At 43.3% G+C, this 16974-nt stretch overlaps 1 protein-coding gene across 5 annotated transcripts in view; it reads right to left on the reverse strand.

Annotated features, from left to right (window-relative positions):
• Window positions 1–16312, reverse strand: part of plekha5 (pleckstrin homology domain containing, family A member 5) — a 268257-nt gene extending 251945 nt beyond the window's left edge. For 4 of the 5 annotated variants that reach the window (XM_068004746.1, XM_068004742.1, XM_068004741.1 and 1 more), the window contains exons 1-3: window positions 16185–16312; window positions 15966–16042; window positions 15339–15396 (exon numbers count right to left, since the gene is read on the reverse strand). In XM_068004746.1, the coding sequence (XP_067860847.1) occupies window positions 15339–15396; window positions 15966–16042; window positions 16185–16270 (221 nt within the window). In that variant the 5' untranslated portion in view covers window positions 16271–16312. The remainder of the gene's footprint in view (window positions 1–15338; window positions 15397–15965; window positions 16043–16184) is intronic. The other variant, XM_068004743.1, reaches the window with a different exon arrangement.
• Window positions 16313–16974: the final 662 nt, after the last annotated feature.

A 16974-nucleotide genomic window follows, 5' to 3' on the forward strand; every position in this document is an offset into this window, starting at 1 on the left:
CATGATAATGGAGTCATTGGTTAGCAATCAATCTCTATCAATTAGTCTACAACAGACTCAGACACGAGGTGAGGAAAACCCAGAGTGGAAAGTTAATCATAACCTGCTAGGAATACAGGCAACAGACTAAAAGTCAGCATTCCTAAAACAAGTTAAACAGCGTCAAGTCACTATCAACTAAACTAGTTTAAATGAACATGGTACAGCATACTGCAAAGCTCATTTTAATCACATTAAAATTTCTTCACATTACAATGGACTCAATGCAAGGTCTCCACATTATAGCGTGAAAGAGTCTTGCACCAAGTAATACCCCTGAACGTGATTCAGTCTGGAGTCACTGCCGAGTCTCATCACAGCTTATCATATGACCTCAAAAACAAAATCAAATAATTGGACACTGCGAAGAACAACAGTATTCTTGGTTCTTGCCCTGTATGCACCAGTCAACAGTACCTGGTTACCCACACGTTACTATGGAACTTTGCACTTGTTGGAACAGTTCATCACATTGATCATAATACTTTTAGAATGTATTAAAGATTTGATGGCTGAATTATGATTTGGGCTTCACTAACAATGGCTTTTGCAGTAGCAGCTTGTATCATGGAAACAATTCCACCATCTAATGTCCTCCAAGTGGATCCTATTTGACATAACAGGAACGAGAATCTATCTCTGATTTAATCTTATTGCTACACTATGATCAAAATCGACAAACCGCAGCAATTTGCCAATGAGCACCTCACTGAATTATATTGTACCTTGTGTAAATTTTGATACCTGAATTGATTGACGTACCACATTCAGTTACTCAAATGATTATAATGTTTTAAAGCAGTATTAGGCCTAAAATAGGCTTTCTTTTGAAGAGTAAATGGTTCAAGTCTTTATCTTTTAATGGTAATGTATAAATTTCCTGACTAAATAATTGCTGATTCAAGCTATGGTATATGAACTGTATGTTGGGATAATTAGTTTACCTGTAGCTTTGCCCCTGTATGTTACTGTAAGTGTTATAAGGCTTGAATACAAAGAAAATGAAAAGGGACAACTTAGTGCTGGGTGCTGCAAAAAATATGCTCAATTATGCAATGAAATAAAATGCGGCCAGTTCAAAATTAAGTTCCCATAACAGTGGAGAAGTGAAAAGTGCAAACTACTATCGGAATTATAAAGCTACGTTTGTTTTTCTTTCAAAAGTTTGTTGGGACTTTCATTTTCATAAGTAATAGTACAGTAACTTATATCCAAGCAGCTTTTATCCAACACTTTGAATTCTTTGGTGCTCTAAGAATTTAATTATTTATATAAATCTACAAAATTCATCAAGTCGATTTTCCAAACACCAAATAGCTTTCTTCAGGATGCAACAATAGTAATTTTGTTTTCCCAATTCTCCTGCAGTAAAACATTTTCTTGACTGTGGGGGTTGCTCCTAATTCAACTAGAACCCAAAATTCAGGCTGCGTGGGGTCATTCCAAATGCTTTAACTTCAAGCAACCTTGACCCCCCCCGTTTTACTACTGAAATGGCAATTCTGACAAAGACTGTGTTTGTTCATAGTTATTAAACTATAAAGAACTTGTATATTATGATGCCTGCAAGGTGGATATATTAAATCGTAACAATATGCATGATATAAAACTCCTTTAAGAATCATAACATGGGGAGGGTAGTGCAATGGATCAGCAACACTGACCTATCAGCTCTGAGCCTGGGCTTGAATTCAACCCCAAACTGATAAATAAGGATTTCCACTTCCGTTCTGGCTGCAAAGGTCCTATGTGAAATGAGCTCAGGCAACCTCAAATCATTTGCTAATGGGGAATGAGCCTATGGCAAAAAGCTGCCCCTAACTGGTAGGGAGAGGATGGCGCACAATCTCCTTTGCACTTTTTAAACCAAGTTAAATATCATACTGCAGTTATACTCCATGTAGTGTCAAACCAAAGTACCCTAGACAACTTCCTCCAGCGGTCTCGTACTGCTTCCCTCTGCAGTCAAGTCGACAGCTGACTCCAGAGTTAAACAGCTTTGGCTCCAGAGCAATGCTAAAGTTGTAGCATAAGCACACCCATGGTATTAAATCATATTATGGGTCAATAGTACGATGGGTCAATACCAGGAAATATAATGCACATCGCAAAACAAGTAGTGCACAGTAGCAGTACAGGCTGTCCCTCGGAAGAAAAACAGCCAGGAAATACCCAGCTCTTTATTGGATATCTACAATAGTGAGAGAAAGAAAGTGGTGGGAGAGTTCATGGGGTCACCACCCACATGAAAGGGGGGGGGGGGGGGGGCAGTGGAGACGACCAACTTTTAATTCCCCATTATCTCACCAAATTCACTGGATATACTCATTAGTTTCTGCAGGCAAGAGGGCCTAATCGGTTGCCGCGCGAAACTACTGCAAAAAGAGACCGTACTTGACAGAACTAGAAAATTAAAAATAGTCCCACTCAGAACGAATCACATACAGACCATATGGAGTTAAGCAGACTGGCAAACATCACTGCCTGGTGCCAATGATCAGGATGCAATGCAGCTGATGTTTGCCCACGTCTGGAATTCAAGGGAGATCTTTACTGGGGGTCTCAGAAAACAGAACAATGATTAGGGTCAATTATAATTCCAACACACTCGACTTCGACAGGTATCAATGTCCCGTCAATCTGTTCAGGATATATGTTCCAGGTCACCAACTCGCCTCAGGCTCAAAAAAAATACTTCCACCTCCTTTCCTACTACCTTATGCTGAAATACAGTCAACAGGCTCCCTTGTCCACATGACCATTCTCCATACATGAGCCGAGTGAGTGCCAGACTATTTGACTATGAAGGGCATCATAAATGGTCCTGATCCTGTCTTCATGCACATGCACTTTCAAGCAAGGGTCATTGAATTGCTATCTGGTTGGGAATCCTGCTGATTTTCACCCTTGTCAGCGCAGGGGCCGAGGCCAATTTTCGCATCCCTGCTGAAATTAGCCAGCTCTGCATACGGTGGGGACTGAACCTGCAATGTTCTGAACTGTACAGCTCAGTGATACACTGGCTTTACTAACAGAATCATCAGAAGACAGGCCCTCTGGCAGCTACTATTTTGCCACACTACTCTGCATATTTACCATCTGTTCTCCACATTGGTTATTGTTCATCAGGTGTATGGGAAGTGTTATAATAAAAAAAAACTTGGTCACAGGTAAATACAAGAAAGTGTTACTGCTCAGTATATAGGTGGCCTTTCCAAGGGTTTATGCAGCTGACCAAACAAAAGATCCCATATCTTGAGGCACTAATAAAAATCACCCCCTCCAGGTTGAAATTCATGATGCAATTATTCATATGACAAACAGATCAGTTCTCGAAGCACCAGGAGAGAGAATACAGGCCGTTATCCCGGGTACTATGTCCCTAGTGTAGTATGAATCTCAGTAGATCCAGGTGTAAGACAGACTGAAGGGAAAACAAAAGTCCATCCCAAGTTATATGACAGCTGGAGGCATCCAAACAAAACACAGGATCGCTTGGCAGTAGGAGAATGGTCTGTTCAGATCTTTTAAAATAGAATGCATAACCCCCATTAAGAGTAATGGATCAAGAATGAGACCCTGGGGAAATTGTTAGTCATTCACTAAAGATGCACATGCAGTGTGGGATGGCGAAAGGGAAAGCAAATAGGGTTTCAGTTTGTGTAGCGAGCACTGTCAAGTATGAAACAAAGAGTACTGAATTAGACTATATAAAGCTTTTCTATATCCACAATTGAGAGTATTCAATCCAGTTTCTCTCCTTGTAAATAGTGAAGAATGTTGAGTTTCTAGAAAGGGTGCCAAGGACAGTAACGAAAATGATACCTAGACGAAGGACTCTTAGGATAGACTTCAAAAGTTAGGGCTGCTTGTTACTGAAGGATTCGAAGGGCTATGATTAAGATTTTTAAAATGAAGTGAAAGGACTATCAGGCTGGATAGGGGTGGTAACACTGGAAATCCAGCATACAAAATATGTAGGCAGAGTTAGGTTAGACAGCAGGAAGTGTTTCTGATCACAGAGGCTCACTGCCCTCTGAGACAAACTTCCTGAACACTTCGTGGGTACTGATTCACTACAATGCTTTAAAAGGAAACTTGACAGCTTCCAGAGTGAAGAGGATATTTATCCATTATCGTAGTCTGTAATTCATTGTGGGGAGTTATGGGTGTCTGCAGTCTTTTGGTTGCGTTGCTTGATTGCCTTAGGAGTTGGAAACAAATTCCCAATTTTTTTCTGAGGTGATTTTTGTCTCTCCCACATGATTGAATGAGACATTTGATGGGATGGATTTGATCAGCCTGATTATCTTTTCCCACCCTTTTGTCTGTTCACTTGGGGAATCTGAAAATTTTGCCAAATATTAGGACATTTTGAAAAAGCTGACTCTTCCATTAAGGAACAAGGGAAATAGCAAGCAAGAGAGGAGATTCTGATTTTGATCTAGTTCCAAGCCATGACACCAGGGATCAGAGATATAAAACTGGACATCATCTACAGAAATTAAATTATATGCCTTTGACCAGAAACCTGAATTGCTAATGTCTGAATAATAAAGACTTGCCTGAAGGCAACCAAAAGTTATAAAGGACAGCTATGCTGAGGGACAAATTCCCACTTGTGAACACTGAGGATTTAAACTATAGGTCAAAGGTTCACTTGAGGAAGATATCACCATACTCCATCTTCAACAAATTTATTTTAGGAATTCCCATTCTGTGTAGTTGATTGTCTTTTCTGTATCAGGGAGATAATTTCTATAAGATCCTCTGCTGCACATTGCACAATTAAACTAAGGCAGCAAACACAATTAAATGACCTCAGATGAAACCAGTATACTGTACATTTAGAGGCAGTGCTGAAATTTTTCCCGTGCCAATATAGGTGCAATACTTCATTTTTTATTATTGCCTGCTGTTCGAAAGCTACAGCAAAATGTGATTTACTTCCAACGAAAACCCGTGCTGTTTCAGCACTGCTTTTCTATTTTCTTCCAACTGAAAACAGCCAGCAGGACAACAAACTCCTTTCAATCAAAAGCAAACACTGCCGCAGTACAGGATGCAGCATAAATCATACTCAGTACCTAGGCTCACATACAAGGCAGATCCAGTCTCTTCAACGCTGTCCCCCTCTCACATCAAGTAGCAAAAGCAACCAGTATAACTCACTACTCAATGCTACACAAATGCACTCAGTATTATATCAAAACAGGCAACATAACCAGGATATGACAAAGCATTCCTCGTCCGCAATTCGTAATTAAACTATGCATTTCTTGTAGATCCTTAACTTCTGAGATACTGGTGAATTTCAATGTATATGCTCCAAAAGAGAGTGAAAAAGCATTAAGTATAGAAAGTATATAAATATTTTCCAAATTAAAAGCAGCAGAATCATTTCTGTAAAGGGCCCACAAATAGAAAACTAAGAATTTGGCAATGACAAGTTTTGTCCCTACGGAGGTTGCGCACACACTGTCTGCAACATTTGACACACATTGTAATGTCCTAGTTTCAAAGTCAGTAACAAGGAATTAATAGGACACCTTCTTCCCCTCTTACAATCTGGGTATTCTGTGACAAGCGGCTCACCTCTCAACTCCCCAAAGCCTCTCCACCACCTACAAGGCACGAGTCAGGAGTGTGATGGACAACCCTCCCCTCCACTTGCCTGGATGGGTACAGCTGCAATAACACTCATGAAGCTCAACACCATCCAGGACAAAGCAGTCTGCTTGATCGGCACTTCACCCACCACCAGCATATCATGGTTGCAGCGTATACTATCCACAGGATGCGCTGCAGCACCTCCCAAACCACCACCACCCAGAAGGATAAGGGCAGCAGGTGCATGGGAACACCACCACCTCCAAGTCACACACCATCCTGACTTGGACATATTTCGCCATTCCTTCATCGTCCCTACCCAACAGCATTGTGGGAGCACCTTCACCAGACAGACTCCATCGATTCAAGATGAAGGCCCATCACCACCTTCCAGTGTAACTAGAGATGAGACAAGGATTCCCATAAGTATAGGAACTAATTTAAATCTTTCTTCCACATGCGCACAAAATAGATAAAATGTGATGATTTGGAAAAAAAAGGGCCCAAATTTACGTTGTTTTGTAAGTCAACCTTGCAACAAGAACACAATTTTGCACTGATAATGAGATCAATTTATGACAGCTTATGCCTCCTGTTCCATGAAACAGAAATTTGTTACAACAGCTCCAGCGTGAAAGTGTATATTTGGACGCAGTGACCTGTACAATGGTTTTTAAGAGGTGATGAAAGGAGGTGATCTCTTGACTTTTAGTTAAAATCAAGTTATTGAAGTATCAAACAACTTTCTGTGGAACACAGTAGTTATCCTAGCAGAAACGTCAACCCACTTTTGTGCCATTGTAGCTTCAAAACTAGACAATGTTCTGAAAACAAGGTCGTCTTTGTCCCTTTACTTTTTTGATCAACAGTAAATACTACAATACTGTGACATCCTTAAATTCCATTATCGTTATTGTGTAGTATACCTTGGCCAGACATAGTCAATGAATTTATAATCCATCATACAGTAGTGCTATGAATCACCGCTTTTGAATATTTCAGTTGCCTGACACATACTTTATCTGATTAATTGAGCATACTCCAGATCTTGCTCAAAACCATTTTATCCATAAAGCATAAATCACATGTTACGCATTTGCTACTTCAGCAGCTCTGCTACTGACCATCATTTCTCTGTGTCTTAATTTGTTTTGATATTCCTCACTTAAACTTCAGCATGCCTTTCTGGCAAGCTGATAAGTAATAAAATAGATTGTTTTCTTTATTTTTCCACCATCGAGAATTGCTACTTTGGTTTACTTTATTTTTTTCAGCTTATTACAAAACATACTGTACATTTCTGCTGTGAAACTTCCCCTTAGCAAAAAAGTTTCAAAGCCAGTTAATAAAACATGCAACTGTGCATACCAAAGTTATGCACTGGTACATAGAACTGGGAATGGCAACAAAATACTTAAAATGTATGAATCTCCCCTCATACATCCCAAGATCCCACATTATTTCTCATTTTCAAGCAAAATATCAGGTCAATTCAAGTCAAATATTTAACCAAATAATAACCAAACAGCTCCTCTGGTACTGTCCACTCCTTTGAGCATCTCACCTTATTCCACCCCTCTTTAAAATCCCTGTTGTTGCCCACCCTGAGTTTCACTCCAAGATATCTTCCCCTTTTCCTCCCTAAGCAAACACTCATCCCTCTGTGATTTCAATCTTCATCTAAGCATCCTTTGCACTCTCTCCTCTGAATTCAGTGCCCTCCAGTCCACCCTAAACTTCTTCCTCCATATAAACTCCCTTACCCATATTCACATCCACCCCCTTGACCTTGCCATCTCCCAAGACATCTCGACTCCCATGGTCTCTATCGCAGACAGTGCCATCTCCAACCACTTCCTTGAATTCCTTTACCACCCACATCTCCCTAGTCACTTCCTTCTGCGTACCTCCCTGAAAGAAAAACAAGTCACTTTCAACCGCACTTTCTAAATCCCAGTTGCATACCTTTTGGCCCTCCATTCGCCACAATACTAATGCAGCCATAAATCTGTTCAGCCACTTCCTCAAGTACACCATTGATGCCCTTATCCCAGCAATATCCTTACTCTCACCAACTCCAGTCAATCACCTGGTATGGCCCCCATCTTCACTCACTCAAGTCCAAGGTGCACTGACTTCAGCGTATCTGGCGCACAACTGGTTTAGCCATCCATCACCAGACCTGGCCGGACCATATCAAGCGCTAATGGACCCCGCTCTTCTCTGCCAAAACTCCAGGATCATCCAGCAGAGCAAAGATAACCCCGGCTTCTTTTCTCCACTACCAACCATCTTCTTAAACCCCTCTCTCCCGTGCTCTCCACCTCAACAAGCACAAGGAGCTCATGAACTTCTTTTTCATGAAGATTGAGACCATCAATTCAGCTGCCGCTGCTACTTCCTCATCTTCCATGCCAACCACCGCCCCCCCACCCCCCCATGTTCCCCCTTGGGGGCGGGGGGGGGGGGGCTGGGAAAGGGGAAAGAGAAGGAAAAAGGGACAAATAAAAGTCAGTGATCAGGAGTGGTAACTGCTGAAAGCTGCATATGTAGACTTTAGGTGAAAACAGGAGCGGGTACAGTCGTGGCACTCTTCACGAAAGAATAACCCACTGACACTCACTTCTCTGTGCTCATGATGTGGAGATGCCGGTGATGGACTGGGGTTGACAAATGTAAGGAATCTTACAACACCAGGTTATAGTCCAACTGTTTTATTTGAAAATCACAAGCTTTCGGAGGCTTTCTCCTTCGTCAGGTGAGTGTGGGATTCGGATTCCATGTCGCGACACTACAGACTTCCTACAAAAACTCAGCACCCATGGACCAGTTGAACCAGGAACACTTCTCACCACGATGGACGTCTTGGCACTCTACACCAGTATCGCCCACGACGACGGCATCGCTGCAACAGCATCAGTACTCAACACCAACAACAGCCAATCTCCAGACGCCATCCTACAACTCATCCGCTTCATCCTGGATCACAATGTCTTCACCTTCGACAACCAGTTCTTTACCCAAACAGACGGAACAGCCATGGAGACCAAATTCGCACCCCAATACGCCAACATTTTCATGCACAAGTTCGAGCAGGACTTCTTCACTGCACAGGACCTCCAACCAACGCCATACACCAGATACATCGACGACGTTTTCTTCCTATGGACCCATGGCAAAGAATCACTGAAGAGACTACACGATAACATCAAGTTCCATCCCACCATCAAGCTCACCATGGACTACTCCTCAGAATCGGTTTCTTTCTTGGACACACGAATCTCCATCAAAGACGGGCGCCTCAGCACCTCACTCTACCGTAAGCCCACGGACAACCTCATGATGCTCCACTTTTCCAGCTCCCACCCTAACCACGTCAAAGAGGCCATCCCCTATGGACAGGCCCTGCGAATATACAGAATCTGCTCAGACGAGGAGGAACGCGATGGACACCTACAGACGCTGAAAGATGCCCTCGTAAGAACGGGATATGACGCTCGACTCGTTGATCGACAGTTCCAACGGGCCACAGCGAAAAATCGCATAGACCTCCTCAGAAGACAAACACGGGACGCAACCAACAGAGTACCCTTCGTCGTCCAGTACTGCCCCGGAGCGGAGAAACTACGCCACGTTCTCCGCAGACTTCAACATGTCATCGATGACGACGAACACCTCGCTAAGGCCATCCCCACACCTCCACTACTCGCCTTCAAACAGCCACCCAACCTCAAACAGACCACCGTTCGCAGCAAATTACCCAGCTTTCAGGAGAACAGTGTCCACGACACCACACAACCCTACCACGGCAACCTCTGCAAGACATGCCAGATCATCGACACAGATACCACCATCACACGAGAGGACACCACCCACCAGGTACATGGTTCATACTCCTGTGACTCGGCCAACGTTGTCTACCTCATACGTTGTAGGAAAGGATGCCCCGGAGCACGGTACATTGGAGAGACCATGCAGACACTGCGACAACGGATGAACGGACACCGCGCAACAATCGCCAGACAGGAGGGTTCCCTCCCAGTCGGGGAACACTTCAGCAGTCAAGGACATTCAGCCACCGATCTTCGGGTAAGCGTTCTCCAAGGCGGCCTTCGAGACACACAACGCAAAATCGTCGAGCAGAAATTGATAGCCAAGTTCCGCACCCATGAGGACGGCCTCAACCGGGATCTTGGGTTCATGTCACGCTACACGTAACCTGGTTATCTGTTTTTAATACAACGGGTCATTCTCTGTCTTTCTCTTCCTTTCGGATGTTTCTCTCTCTCTCTCTCTCTCTCTCTCTGTCTGTCTGTCTTTTGTTCTGGCCGTTTGTGTATTCGGTGGTCCTGTAGGTAACATCGCTCTATCTGAACACTTTGATTGCCGTGACAACGGGCAGTTGGAAAGATTATCTGTAATCACCAGGTATTGTTCTCTGACTATAAATGCAGCAACCTTCCATGGAATCCGAATCCCACGCTCACCTGACGAAGGAGAAAGCCTCCAAAAGTTTGTGATTTTCAAATAAAACAGTTGGACTATAACCTGGTGTTGTAAGATTCCTTATATTTCTCTGTGCTCATGTGTGAAGAATGGGATTTTGAACAAGCTACCAGAGGGCCATGGGTTACCATGAAACCACATGGCAGCTTAAGTCAATGTCTTCAGAAGAGGGGAGAAAATGAGAAGGAGGCAGAAATTGTAAGTAGTTATCTATTGTAGTAATCTCAGCAACGAAATGCCACTTGAAAATGTGCACGTTACTATTAAAAAACATTAGAAGTAACAAATATACATTGTTGGAGATGATCATAAAGTTGGCTTAGCTTCCAGTGGAAGTTTGAAGAAAGACTATTATGTTCAATTATTTCCTTGAAACAGGAAGTTTCAGTTTATATTCAAATAGCAAACAAATTAGGGGTTCTTTCTAAAACTACAGAACAAATTAAGTAAAGTAACGCCTAATAATCTGTCAAAGATGATACTGGAACTTTACGGTTCATTTCAAATATTATCAAATGTTGATTCAAGCCCAAATCCCTTGACAGAGAAAATTACAAATTTTGGTTTTTGCTTTGACATTTTGAAGAAAAAGAGATAAAGTACCATGTTTTATATGTTATTTACTCTTTGCATATACATATACACACAAACACACATGCATTGACACACATATTATAGGTGGCAGCAATAACAAGGATCCAAGTATGACGAATATGGCTCTGGTGATTGCAGTGAGCCCAAAGGCTAGATTTTCTCCAGTATGATAAGCCAAGCCCACAGTCTTCCCTTGACCTGACACACATTCAAACAACTTCTGTTCAGTCAATGATGGTTAACAGAGTTTCAGGCAATGACACTGTCTGGAAGATCACTCCACAGGCAGAATGCTATAAATGGAATCCTGCTGATAGTCCATCACATATTTTTGAGCTGATACAAAGAGTTGATGTACAACTACTTAGTGTCCGTGCTCCTTTGGATAAACGTGGAGCTGTGGCTTAAGCACCAGCAAATAATTATGCTGCAACAATTTTGATCTTGTACAAAATGGACAACCCAGCCGTCTCAACTACATGGTACGGATAAACTGTTATGGAGTAAGTCAATTACATGTCATCAAAAAGCCTTAATACCACTGGATTGTGCTAAGTCCAGACCTTTATTTACATGCAGTTTGCTACATACAGGGCAACAACATTCACTCAGCAGATTTATAGTTTGTGGGACCCAGATGTTGCTCAGAGATCTAAGAATGATCTCTTTCACTATTACTATATTAATACATGGAGAACAGCAGATACCCAGAAACGATTACAAGGCAATCTAGTCGAGGGGTTCAATTGACATCCTAAACCATGACATTGGAGCAGTTCATTACGGTAATCTGAAACCCAGGATTAAATTACTATATTTTAATTTGAGGACCAGTGTAGACACAAGCTGCTGGTACACTACATCTCATTGATACATGGTGGTGCCACACTGAAGGATTATATGGAGTGATGGCCTTGCTTCAAGATGAGAGACAATTTGCAATTGGTTACTGTGAAAATCTATAGTTGGTTATTGTTAACAATACCAAAATATATTATCTAGTCATTCATTCATTTGCTGTTGGTAGAACAATGATGTGCACAAATTGACTGCCACATTTTCCTACATAACAGTAATTGCAGTTCAAAGATAAAACAATTCATTGTTGTAAAGTGCTTTGGGACATCCGGAGGACATGATAAGGGTGCTACACAAATGGAAATTCATTCTTTACCTCGTAATGCTTGCACTGAAATATTAATGATCGTAATGTCATTACTTCAAGTTTAGAGATAGCTTGCAGTAGTTTACTGTGAAATTCTACAGTTAGTATCATTGGTTCCAAGGATATACTTGCCTTGGAGGGGGTGCAATGAAGGTTCACTAGATTGATTCCTGGGTTGAGAGGATTGTCCCATGAGGAGAGATAGAGTAAAACGGGCCCATATTCTCTGGAGTTTAGAAGAATGAGAGGTGATCTCATTGAAATGTATAAAATTCTTAGAGGGCTTGACAGATGCTGAGAGGTTGTTTCCCCTGGCTGGAGAGTCTAAAACTAGGGGTCATAGTCTCAAGAGGTTGGCCATTTAGGACAGAGATGTGGAAAAATTTCTTCACTCAGAGGGTTGTGAATCTTCAGAATTCTCTACCTCAAAGGGCTGCGGATGCTCAGTCGTTGAGTTTATTCAAGATTGAGATCGATAGATTTTTGGACACAAAGGGAATCAAGAAATATGGGGAGAGGCAGGAAAGCGGAGTTGAGGTAGAAGATCAGCCACGATCTTAATGAATGGCAGAGCAGGCCCAAGGGGCCTTATAGCCTACTTCTGCTCCTTTTTCTTATATTCTTAGGTTAAATAAACCACTACCTCCCCACACAGTAGGTCTCAATGTACAAAGTTTCCATAACACTGGAGAATAGAAATTTCATCATCTAATGGCTTTTTCTACACCCTTTTCTTCAAACCTTCTTTATTCCAGTCTAAAATTCCATTTTATAAGAAATGACCTCACTTCATATACCCAAATATGTAATTTAACATTTCTGGGGAGAATGCATCCGAGAGTTCAGTGAAACAAAAAGCTGACCAACTTCTATAATGCTACATCACAATTAAATATCGAATAAGACAAAACGTTATTTGATAAGATGCAGCACTCAGGATATCGTAGACAAACTTAAAAGGATGGCCCGTTTTAATTTACTACTTTTAATAAACCCTAAATGCCATAAGTCATCAAATCTAAGGCCATGGTATGCTGCTACAGTGGGTTTTTGAAAATTGAAAGTAACCAATTTCTGTGAAAGTTTTAATGTGCTTGTAAGGAATATCTACATATAGTTCATTAATTATTCACTGTCACTGCTATTACTGACATTTTAAAAACCCCAACTTTTCACAGTAGCTCCAAATACTATACTATGAAATATTTAACTTTTGGTCACATAGATCCATCAGCAAGTTTTTTTGAGATAGTTACTGGAAGTCTTCACAATCACAAACACCATCATTCAACACACTTACATTAGGGGGGGGGGGGGGGGGAAGGACCAAAGAATCAGTTCACCAGGATTTTCCCACACTTTTCCAACATACCCACCTGACCATCTTACTCTGCATTGCTTCATCAGATAGCGATAATATTCTCTGCATTCTTCATTCCTTCAGTATCCACCATCCTACCCTTCCCACCACCCACTCCAGATGAAAGTACTGGTTACATCTCAGCTTAGGTCTCACTTCATCCATTTCATCCTTTATCACTCCATTTAACTTAAGTTATCGTTCCTTTTGACACACAGTCAATCTGAGAATGTTACTAAGTGCGGAAGCATTAACTCCCCAATTTTGAACTTTCTACAAATGTTGCATTTACTTTACAGTGCTGCCATCAATGGCTAGCAGCAGTTCCACAAGGTAAATGAAATCATGAACAAATCATCTCTGATCTATTTCCTGATGAACATATATGCATTCCATGCTCTCAATGCTACTTCATCTTCACAAATTGAAACTCAATGTAGCCTCTATCCCTTTTAGAAGATACTTAACACTGTTTATCCAGTAATTAACCTGTAGCCACTGTAGTTTTTAATCTTTGGAAAAGTAGTGATATTTTAATTTTGCATCTGAACCCATTTTGCTGTATATGCAACACAAAATACTATTTACAGTATACATTACTGGGGAGCAAGCTTAAGATCAATGTGTGGAAATTATTCACAGGAAACCTCAAGAATGTCTATAAAGATAATGTATTGCACAGATTTTCTGCCTTCAAACGTGGCTTTATTCTGAATACTGTTTATCGTAAGTGGGTTCTACTGCACTACACATCACTAACATGTCAAAATCAAACAGAAATGTGTACTGCTTTTCAAATAGTGAAATGGCAGTCTCCCGCAATTAGAGACGCGCCCACTGTCTCCAAAGAAATCAGACTACACAAGGTGTGTATTTTCACCCTTAGGATTTACCATTTTTGCACGACAGCCAAAACATTAAAATTGTGCTTCAATTTCTGCACTGTGTATTCTAAAGAGACAGATTTTAACTATTTCTAGTTGTGGTAGGAATAATTGATGAAAAAAATTCAAAAGCGAAACAAGTTTAAACTATTGAGCTGACCACCTTAACATGATCTCAAGCATACCACAAATCATAGTTAAGAATATAATTTGTCCACATATTTAGTCCTCCAATACAAAAAAATAAAAATTTCAAGTGCACCATGGAAACTTTCACTTGAGGTTTCAATATGAATAACCTACATAACCAAATGCTTCACAAACTGAAAATCAATACAGATGCCACAGCCACATTGCTTTCCCTTGAGAATTTTGGTGCATAATAAAACTGCCTGTATCATCATCTGACTATTATTTAAGTTACAGAATTATTAGCATAAAGCTTCCATAGCATATTTTGCACTATATAATGCCACAAACCTGGTTGAGAAGCAATAATAAACTACTGATTCCTATTAAGCACATGATTTAAAAAGAATCAAAAATTGCTCAAGCATCTTTTCCATCTTTCTTGATAATTCAGAGACAAGGGGTAAATTGTTCTACTTGATTTTAAGAAGAGTTAGTAGTCAGTGTTTAGAATTTTTTAAATTACAGTTCAATACCTAACCAAGATGACCCCAGCTTTTGTCATCAGTATTTTTTTTCATTCAGCACACTAATAGTAACTAATTTGCTCCCATTGAAATGAAGGAAGGAAACACATGGGGCAAATCTGGTTCGTTTTGCACCATGCCATCTGAGTAACCAAATCCGGCACATCATCGTTTGTAAACAAACTACCATAAACGTTGCTCAGAGTAACGACCAACCGCACTTTTTAAATTTCGGGCGACGTTCAAACGTCAGTTTTGAATCAAGGCGTTGCTGGCTGGAGTTTGTGTTGAAATCAACTAGCGAGACACACCCACCCGACACAAAACGTGTAATCCACGTTGAGCAACTTTAACCAGAATTTAAAATGTTTTAAAACACACACACACACTCACTCAGCCAGCAAACTTATACCCACTTGGACATCAGCACCGTACACGTACAGCAGGAATTAGATATCACAGACTGTATGAATCCAGTCACATATTTAATACATCGTGAACCTGTCCCTCCTTGGTTTACTCACTTAATGAAATATCTCGCCCCTTCGAAGGTGTATCCTTCCTCCCAGCCGGTTGGTAGATCTGTGGAGAGCAGGTGAAGGGTGGACGGTGAGCAACTCAAAACACTCAACATCCCAAACTGCTCCCCTTCTCCCCGAGAGTGGCCGGAGCAGCTCACCCACACACCGACTCGGGCTGAGATCTGCAGCCCGGGCAGTGGGGACTGTCGGTCCGTGTGGTGGGGGTCTGCCGCCTTCGGGGGATTGAAATCAACACCACACCCCCCGCCGACTTCTGCAGCCCAGCCGGGCTCTGGGAACCACAACACACCCCGGCTGGAAACCAACCCCCCCCCCCCCCCCCCCCCCCCCACTTTTCTTGCCATTACACTTGCAGATAAACCACCTCAGCACCGGTAGCCGGGGCGGAGTCCCGCACTCCCCCACCCGGGGGGGGGGGGGCTCCCAGCACGGGATCCGCAGCCCCCCCCCCCTCACTAGGGGCCGAGTGGCTGCAGCCCCCAGCCCCTTCCCTCCAGAGTACCTGCCGCCGCCTCCACCAAAGATCCCAAGCCCAGGACCGGAGCTCCCCCCCCCCCCCCGGTGCCCTCGCCCCCCCCCCCCGGTGCCCTCGCCCCCCCCGGTCCGTACCTGCCGTCTTGCGGTGCCCGCTGATGACGGCCTCGCCTGTCGCTGGATGTAACCAGGTTGTTCTCTGCACTTCTTCACTGAGGTGGGGGAGAAAAAAAAAACACACACACAAAACACCGCGGGTGAAATGTTGGTTCAAGTGTCCGCCACAGGCCCGGACCCCGGCCCCGCGCTTCCCTTCCCTTCCCCTTTCCCCTCCCCATCGCCTATGGCACTCACTCGATGAAGAAGACGCGTCCGTCCCCGGTAACCCCGTAAGACCAGGACTCGGGCAGACGGAGCCACTCGGACTTGGAATCCGCCATGTCTAAAGCTGGGGGAGATCCCTGCGCGCTCCCGACACTCCAGGCTCCTCCCCCCTCCCGCGTGACCGCGCACCCGTCCGACCGCCTCTGCGCGCGCCTCTGCACAGGTGGGAACCGCCGGGGGAGGGGATCGCGGCTCGTGCCCGCAACGCGCGTGCCTGGGTCTGCCAGCGCGCGACCGTGCACAGGTAGAATCCGCCGTCCGTGATTTCCCACCCCCCCCCTGTGTGTGTGTGTGTGTTACCGGGGCTTCGAGGGACAGAGCTGACCCGGGTCGACGCCACCTGTGCACCTAGATTTCGGGGGTACTCCCACTCCTCCGCACCGTGCACCCAGCTTTTTTTTTGGGGGGGGGCACTCGCAATAGGTAACTCCCCCCCCCCTCTACACTGTGCATTTAGATTTAGGGGGACACTCCCAGTGGGTGACTCCTCCCCACCGTGCATCCAACCTTTGTGGGAGGGGGGGGGGGCAGCACTCCATATAGGTAACTCCTCCCCACTGAACACCTAGATTTAGGGGGACACTCCCAGTGGGTGACTCCTCCCCACCGTGCATCCAACCTTTGTGGGAGGGGGGGGGCAGCACTCCATATAGGTAACTCCTCCCCCACTGAACACCTAGATTTAGGGGGGCACTCCCAGTGGGTGACTCCTCCCCACCGTGGACCCAGCCTTTGAGTGGGGGTGGAACACTCCAAATGG

This window comes from Heptranchias perlo, chromosome 24 (genome assembly GCF_035084215.1).
Source record: "Heptranchias perlo isolate sHepPer1 chromosome 24, sHepPer1.hap1, whole genome shotgun sequence".
NCBI lineage: Eukaryota > Metazoa > Chordata > Chondrichthyes > Hexanchiformes > Hexanchidae > Heptranchias > Heptranchias perlo.